Consider the following 8,745-nt stretch of genomic DNA (forward strand, 5'->3'; position numbering starts at 1 on the left):
AGGGCTGGAGTACCAAGGCGAGCAGGAACAATAGCTTAAGGAAAGTAAAATCCCATAGAACTGGATGTTCACTGCCAGAGCAGGTTCTGGTCAGGGATGGGAGCAGTGCTGGGATGGAGCAGTGCTCTCACTCCACTCCCTGCAGCAGCTTGCAGCCACAGTGCAGAAGGGAAGGGGCCAACACATGGCTAGTGGGAATAAACAGGACAAAGTTCAGGCCTCAGCTCATCTCACTGCTTGGCAAGAGCACAGGGAGAAGTGTGGGGTGGGAGCTGACAGCCCCACAAACCCCTCRTCCACTGCAGGGGAGAGGACAGACTCACAGCTCTTCCCCTCTGTGCTTCCAAAGCTGTCAGTCTGCAGATACCAGAGAAAAGCTGGGTTTGCCCAGGGAAGATGGGGGCAGAAATCCTGCTCTCTTAATGCCAAAAAAGAAAAGGGCTTTTCTTCTTTTGAGGCAGCTGCTCCAGSTCTTCTGCAGGACTCAGGCCCACTAGAATTCCATCAATGCCCCACCCTGGGACCAGGGCTGCAGCAGGGTTTGTAGGTCACAACCCACCCAGCAGCAGCTTGGAAAAAATTAGTTAGACCAGCATTCTCAAATTAACAAACTGTAATTTTTCTCCAAAGATACATTTTCCATACACATCCATCATACACTGTAACAAAAAAAAGCAGTGTACATGAAATAAGAAAATAAATTAAATCCATAGCATAGGTAAGGAGGACGCTCTAGACTGGAGTAGAGTCAAAAGTTTCCAGCGATACAAGAGGCTCAAGAGTTTGTTTTAACAACAATGCCTGCTAGCATGGGCCCAGCAAGTGTTCTGGGTCAGTCCAACTCCTAAAACAGTTATTTAGAGTTTTGAACAGCCATTATTGTCCTGCAACAGGCAGAGCTATTACATCCTGGGAGCAAGCCAAGAGGCATCAGTGAGATCCAAGTAGAGCATCCAGAAGATATTCAGATTGGTCCTGCAGCATCCGCACTAGCCATCCTCCTTGGGTGGTGTATACCAGCCTGAAGGGAGGAGAGAGATCTGTGAGGGAGGAAACTGCATGGGCAACAGCAACCTGCACCTGCAAAAGCTGCTGAAAGCAGCAAAGTCCCATTCCAAAGGGCCAAAATCCCCATTTATTGTGAGGCTTTCCCGCTGGTTTACATCCTGACACCACATAGGCAATCACAGAATCATTTAGGCTGGGAAAGAACTCTCACTTCATCAAGTCCAAGCATTCAGTGAGGTGCTGCCTGTATTTTCAGGAGCCCAGCACTGGGTGGTGGAAAGGGCAGCAGCACTCTGCAGCCACACTGTGTTACAGCAGGAGCCACTGTCACTGCCTCCAGGTCACCTCCGCACTTGAGGCAGGATAAAACTTGAGTGGCTTGTCTGGGGAGCCCAAACAAGCATGGGGAAATGCAGGCCCACTCCCTCAGCCCTTACCATTCTTCTCATGGATCTGAACCAGGGATTTGTAGGACTGCTGTGCTCTTGTCAGGCTGTACTGGTTCTGCAAGGGAGGACAGGGAGACCATCAGGGGAGCCATGCCACACATCTTCCCTGTGCAGCCAGAGCTGGCTGTGCTTCCATCTGTCACCCACCATTCTCCTACACTGTCCGGGCCCTACCTTGTTGGCTCCAAATTGTACTCGTGCTTTCCCTTTCACCAGCGTTGCACTGATCTGCATGATCACCGACTCGATGGAGTAGGCACTACTCCAGCCCTGAGGGATGGAACACGTGGTGAGGCCAGGCCCACCCTGGAGACTGTGCTCCCAGGGCAAGCAAAGGGTCTTCCCCAGCTGTGCCAGGCAGTGGCACCACGGGAGCTGTCAGAAATATGGAGTGTGGCAGGCACAACAGCTCCCCAAGGTCCCTCAGGGATCAGCACCCACCTGTTTTGTAAGCAGCTCCATGCAGATGGCACCGCCACCCAAAACATACCTGGGACAGAATCAGACAAAATTAATGCACAGACAGATGTGGCCATACCCACCCACCATTGCTCCACCCACTGAGGTGAAACACCTTCTCTGATTAAATCTCCAATGGAAAAAATATGCTGAAAACTCCACCATCCATGTCTGTGCTTCCTAAAATATGCTAAAAACTCCACCATCCCTGTCTGTGCTTCCTAAAATATGCTAAAAACTCCACCATCCCTGTCTGTGCTTCCCAAAATATGCTAAAAACTCCACCATCCCTGTCTGTGCTTCCCAAAATATGCTAAAAACTCCACCATCCCTGTCTGTGCTTCCCAACGGCAAATACATGTCGAGGAAGTCACAGGATTGCAGAGAACTGGATAAACCCAGTGAAAACTGCTGCAGAAAGCTGCACAGCAGAGCAGAGAAAGAGTTACTCACCCCCCTGACAGCACCGGGGACACAACCCTTACAAATGGCGGATCAAAAGGAAAGTTATCCTGCAATGAGAGAAGGAAAAGCCATTGAGAAAGGTGCTCTCTGATGCCTTGCTGAGCCAGACATCTCTCGAGGACAGGAAGCCTTACTTTAAAGGAGAAGTTGAGGAGGATGAAATCTGTTCCTTCTTTCTCTTTGAGGATTTGGAGATCGTTGTGCAAAGCGCTGTCCTCGTCAACCCTGTGAGAAGAGAAGCCCAGAGGGTCAGTCAGGGCTGTGCACCTCAATTCAGCTGTGCTCACTGTCACCTCACCCCAGAGCTGCCATACCTGCACAGCYGGGCAGTCACAGGGGCCCTCAGGCTCTCACCGAGGGCAGCGACAGCATGGGCTGCCAGCATTCTGCTTCAGCTTTGCAGAGAAGACCATCACACCCCTTTTCCATGCTGCCAGCTTAAAAAATAAACACTGCCTGGCCCAAGGAAAAGGCAGCACTGGTGTCTGGAGGGTGTGAAAGCTCAGGGTTTGCCTGATGCAYCTCTTTCTGGACTCTAGGAACAGCAGAGACTTGCAGAGCCCTCAGATTATCTCATCTCATCTGGAGRTATCATCTCCTTTTTGACATGGAGACAGCAAGCCAGCTGCCTGAGAGAGGCTAACACAAGGTGTGCTGGGTGCTCCCCTGCCATGCTCATGYTCCCTCTGCTCACAGGGACCTTCTGGTCCCATCACCAAAACCCACCACAATTGCATGATCCCAAGCTGGGCCACCTACTTCAGGAGTTTGACGTTCCAATCGTACAGGCTGTCATTCACTAGTTCAACTGCATAGTATCCTGCAAGGAGAACAGAGGTGGCTCACTGAGGGGGACACTAAGAGGGGTTTGAGCCATCACCCAGATTTCAAATCCCCTGGGCCCTGCAGCACAACRTCACTTGGGCACAATCCCTCCATGAAAAACAGCACTTCTCCAGGTCAGTCCTGAGGGCAGCAGTTTCTTTCTTGAGTTACTGSGCTCAGGAAAGGAGTACAAACACCATCCCCCTCCAAGTCAGATAATCCTCAAACCCACAGCACGGTCCTCACTTCCACCCAGCAGCAGCAGGGAACAGAGAGAAAGGTGGTTTTGTTCACTCTTGACACAGTCACAACCATCAAACACATCAATCTTTCCCCCAGCTGAGGGGGAACAGCTCCAAGGCCCACTAGTTACCCCACAGAATGAGAAAGAATCCCCCATCATGGAGCTCCTGGCAGCACTCACCGCCCTTGAAACTTGGTGATCTGTAAATATCCCTGAGCTCCTTCATTAGCCGGTCAGTGGCCTGCACAGACCCAGACACTGCACCCTGTGGGGAACAGGGAAGAGAAAATTGCATTGTTAAGCTGTACTCACCAAGGCCATTACTCTGTGAGGTCAGCACCTGAGCTACAACCTCAGTACCAGACCATATCCTGCTTCTCAACTCTCAGTCTGCCCCTTGCCCCAAATGTGTCACCTCAGGCAGTGCAGCTGCAGCAGAAATACCTCCATGCCTTCTCTACTTAGAATCTCAGCCCAGGGGCACAAAAGCCCAACCCATCAGCCAACTCCACAGGCTCAAATGAGTCGCAGCTCCTGGGGCACAAGTGAGCCCCAGATCTTGCTGCAGGAGGACTGCTGCACGTGGCACCAATGCTCTGAGGGYACCCAATGCCCTCCCTGAGTTCACAGACTTCTCTGCTTCAGCCCCATAAGCCCCAGAGAAGTGGTACTGCTGTACCTTTGGCTGGGGACAGCCCCTCTGATTCAGGGCTGGAGGGCTGGCAAGGGCCTCCATCACTCTTGCCCTTGAGCCCCTCTGCTTCCCCAACCCACCTGCCCACTGGGCGACACGTACATTTAAGTAATCTTGCCTCTGGTTCTTTTTTATTTTCTCTAAAATGGCCAGGTTTTCTTTCCCAATGCCTTCATCCTCTGTCTTTCTCCCATCTGCTGGTTCTTCCTCTTTCATCTCATAGTGGTCCAAGTCCTCAGTGTCCTAGGAAGGGAAGARGAAAGCTCAAAGAGATGTGCTTTGAGTACTGTGCTGCCCTGACCTGGGAAGGATTCCCTGAGCAACTCTTTCACCCCACCCAGGAAGCCCCATCTCCTGTCCTAAGGTACAAATGGAGTGGAAGAAACAAGGCCTGGGCATTCCACTGGGCTCATTCAAGCCCTTTGTTTGCTGGATTCTTCCCTGCCATGTCTCATGGCTGTTTATAATGAACCATTAATCTCTTTCTCCTCAATGAGACCCGTGTAACTGAGGGATTCTGTGTCTTCAGAACTGGATGGCTGAACAAAGCACAGACCACCTGGGCCCCCTTCACTCACCAAACCTCAACATGGACACAGGTGCCCCAAGAACAACAGACCCTTGCACCCAAATCCAGCCCCATGCAATATKATTCCCTCAACAAGAGTGGACATTTCACAGCATGTCTGGGTGCTCTCTGTACATGAGCTCAGCACACACCAAGTGTGGTACCTGATCTGAAAAGAGCTTTGCCCCTCACTGTTTCCCAAAATAACACTTGTCAATGCAAGACYCTGATGCAAAAAACCTGTTGCAGTCACCTGAGCCCACCAGAGAAATCTCTCCTCACGCACACAGGGCTCAGCTGGAAATGGCTGTGGGTACACACAGCTCCAGTGCTGGCACTACATCCTCTGAACAAGTGTTTACTCTGGCCTCTCTGGGCTGGCCATAGCTATTGAGTAGTGTTTTTGAGAGGGCTTTGACATTTTTAGACTGTCACACAGGAAAATAAATTCTCCTGGAAAATCCCTCGAGTGGATTAACCTGCATAATGAATCTCTGTGACAGGGACAGTTCTGCTGCTCCACTCCTCCACAAACCAACAAATCCTACCACTCAACACAAAACCTCTGCTCTACATGAGTGTTCTCCCTCYATAATGCAGGGTGTTAGCAGAAAGCACAAAGGGAAATGCTCAGCTCCAGGGATTTATTTTCCAGCCCACAGCAGTGGAGGCCTTGCACAGCACTGATTTGCCATGAAGCAGCAGATTTGCAGATTCGCAAGGTTACGCCGGTGCCAGTTTAAACCTCCTTCTTTTCCCCAAGGACCCTGGCAAAGCCCAGCCTTAATTTAGCAAGCAATTAACTCCACTAAACCCCCCCCAAGTGCTGTGGTGCTGCTGCTCAGTGACCTGCCCCCAGGCTCCGCAGCACTGCTGACTCAGTGCCCGTGCTGCTGAGTGTGTGAGGCATTGCTAAACGTCACCATGGAGATTCAAGATTATTCCACCCACTTCTAGAGATCTCTAAGCTGCAAACCAAACAACCAGAGCCTGTGGGTTCTACAGCATGATGTCCTCAGCCTGCAGTGAAGTGTGGCTGCCTCTGCCACTCCTGGCAGTTAGCTCACCTTCATGATCAGCCACCTGACCTAATCCCCTCTGTGGGAATCCCACGCAATGGTGACTTCCCCGCCAGCAACAGCAACTCGGAAATCCCATCTCTACTGCAGAAATTTCAAGCTCTAAGACAACAGCACATATTGTCCAAGCAGCTCTGCTCACAGCTCATCCACATGCCTTTGGAGGCCACGGCTACACAGTTCAGCCTCTGCACTTTGTTTGTGAACATGTGGGACCCAGCTGTGCCTCAGCATCCTCAGCATCAAAATGCTGAGAAATATCCAGCCTTTCATCCAGACTTCCCTGTSTGCATGCCACAAGCTTCTCCCAGGCAAGACCCCCATGCTCTCACACCTTTCAGCACCCTTCTCCCTGGGCTCAGCTCTCTGGTGTATTTTCACAGCAAAGTGGCACTTACCTCCGGCATCTCTTCATCTTCTTCTTCAGAGGACACCTCTTCCTGGGTGCTCTGTGGGGACAGAAGGATAGAGACACAGATTGTGTGGTCAGCATCCTGGGACAACACTCTCCTGCCTTCCCAGACACTTCCAAGGTGAGGTCAAATAAGGATGTACAAGCAGAATCAAATTAAAAGCAAAGAAYAGCTGAGAGTCTTTACAGAAAACAGCATCAAGGCCCAGCAGAACAGGCTGGCATCAGCCAGGACAGGAAATCCAACCCCTCACCCACTGTGCTCCTCCTCTGGTAACCYCTAGAAGCCTCCAGAGCAAACATCAGGGRACTCRTTTTCTGAGCTTTGGGAGCCTCTCCCTGAGCCACTCACCTGTTCTGCTGGCAGAGGCTGGTCCAGCATTTCAACATCTGGATGTTGGGGGAGGTTGTACAGTTTGCACAGGTCAGAAATTATTCGCTTCAGGTGCTGCAAGAGCTGTCCAGAGAGCAGAGGGTCAGGGAAGTGCAGGGATCCCCATTCTGAGCTGAGCTTCAGCACTGCAGTGAGCGAGCAAAGGCCCCAGGGCTGCTACTTCCTGCTCCAAGCAGCAGCAGACATGGGTGCAGAATCCCACCCCAGCATCAAACAAAGTCAGGGGAGCTCATCCCAAATATCTGSAACATTCATGACACCAGAGGTAACCTCCCTTGGGTAGCTGGGGACAAGCAAGCAGGGATTTATCAAAACTGTGAGCCCTCTTCTCTCCCAGGCAGCAGAGCATATCTCACCAGTGTATTTCCTTTCCTGACTTCCACCAGCCTTTCCAGGATAGCTGCCAGATTGGGATCATCTGACTCCACAGACCAGATCGGGGGAACAGCTGGATAAGACTCCTGGRGAGGAAGAGAAGGTGGTGTTGGTGGGACAGAGACTGTTGGGGTGCACAGAGCAGAAAGCCACACTGCAGCTCTGAGTCTTCTGCAAACAGATCCCTCTGGACCACAGAGATCAGATCACAAGTGACTGATCCACCCTCCTGCATCATCCTGGGGCTGAGAGCAAAACAAGCCTCAGCTCTGACCATGCCAAGCTGGCTCTAAGCCATGTGCCCCTGGCCCAGGATGGGACACAGAGGGAGGATGGTGGCATTTTGGTCACCCCTGTAGAAACAGGACACTGAGGGTGTCCCATGCTGCCCACAGGCTGCTCCCCTCGCAGCTCTGAACCAGCAGTTGCAGGAGAGCACCCATGCAGGGCAGAGGCTAAGCACCTTTAACCGAGGACAAAGCCTCTGGCAACACTCCCAGCTCGCCCCTCTAGAAAATCCTGGGCACTGGCTCCATTCAGAGTCTGCACCAGGGGCTACTCAAGCTCTGCTGGCTCTTCCCGCCTGGAGCGACAAACCAGCTGTAACTTGTGATGAAAGAGGGGATCAGTACCCCAGAGCCCAGCCATCCATCACCAGGATCCCAAAAATCCCGGTGCGGATGAGCCAGAGCAGCCAGCAAGAGCCGACGCTGCTGCCGCAGGTATCGCTTCTCCCCGGGTAAACACCCCCAAAACAAACCCGGGGAAGGCGAGAAAACGGCGGCATAGTCCCACACGAGGGGTCACMGGGACGGCGGGAGTGCTGCTGGGCACTGCCCTTGTTTTTTCTCTGCGTTAGCCGCTTCCCCAAGGAGCTCGGGGCGGCTCGTACGGCGCTCCCGCAGGCCCCACGGAGGAAGGGAACGGTGGCAGCTTCTCCCCGCGCCCCGCAGCCACCGCCAGGGACGTTGGGGCCCGGACCCAGCTCACCCCGGGCCCAACGGCGGCAGCCCCGTACCCGCGAAGGGCGGGACACTCGGTGCCCGGGCCCGCCGCACCCCCCGGGCCTCACCGTGATGTTGCAGTGAATGCGGACGGGTCCCGGCGGCGACCCCCGGGAGGCGGAGGCGCCGGCGCGGGCCCCGGCCCCCGGAACGAACTCGCAGCTGATCTCGTCCGGGCAAGCGCTGCCAATGCGGAACCGCTCGTGGCCGCGGTGGAAGATGGACTCGAGCAGCCGCAGCTCCCGCCTCAGGAGCCGCCCAGCGGGGGCCGCCGCCACCTCGGCCCCGCTCCGCCCGGGTACCCCCGCCGCCGCCTGCGTCCCCGCCGCCTCCTCCGGCCCCGCCCGCTGCATCTTCCCATGGAGGGACCCGCTCCGCCGCCGCCGCCGCCGCAGCCCCGGAGCCGGCCCAAGATGGCGGCGGGACGGCCCCGCTCCCGGAAGTGCCGTCGCCGGAATGGGCGGGGCCGCCCTGACGGAAGCGCCTCGCGCTAGACAGGAAGTGACGCTGGGGAAGCGCCAGTGGGGCCCGCGGGGGGTGCACAGGGGAAGCCCCGCCCCTGTCGGGGTCACGTGGGGTCACGGGGGGGCGGGCGGGGCCGGGGCTCCCTCAGGGCGGGCGGTGCAGCTCTGCCATCCCCGGGGCGCACGGCGGAGCTCCACCCGCACCGGAGCACCGCCACCGCTCCGCCCCCCGCTCGGATCGCCACCGCCCCGCTGGCACCGTGCAGGGACCCCGGCCGAGCGGCGGGCTGGGGGAGCTCAGAGCC

General features: G+C 54.9%; 1 protein-coding gene across 1 annotated transcript; it reads right to left on the reverse strand.

Moving 5' to 3' along the window:
- UBE2Q1 (ubiquitin conjugating enzyme E2 Q1) lies at positions 1-8,423 on the reverse strand. Its single transcript, XM_057382416.1, has 13 exons — positions 8,045-8,423; positions 6,954-7,058; positions 6,556-6,660; positions 6,190-6,240; positions 4,247-4,387; positions 3,631-3,715; positions 3,141-3,201; positions 2,516-2,606; positions 2,370-2,428; positions 1,899-1,947; positions 1,632-1,727; positions 1,446-1,512; positions 1-1,021 (listed from the first exon to the last, which is right to left on the reverse strand). The coding sequence occupies exons 1-13, from the start codon at positions 8,327-8,329 to the stop codon at positions 990-992; spliced, it is 1,227 nt and encodes a 408-aa protein (XP_057238399.1). The 5' UTR covers positions 8,330-8,423; the 3' UTR covers positions 1-989.
- Between the last annotated feature and the right edge of the window lie 322 nt (positions 8,424-8,745).

The sequence above is a fragment of the Malurus melanocephalus genome, unplaced genomic scaffold, assembly GCF_030028575.1.
Source record: "Malurus melanocephalus ecotype Western Australia unplaced genomic scaffold, MMel_1.1 scaffold_567, whole genome shotgun sequence".
NCBI classification, from domain to species: Eukaryota; Metazoa; Chordata; class Aves; order Passeriformes; family Maluridae; genus Malurus; species Malurus melanocephalus.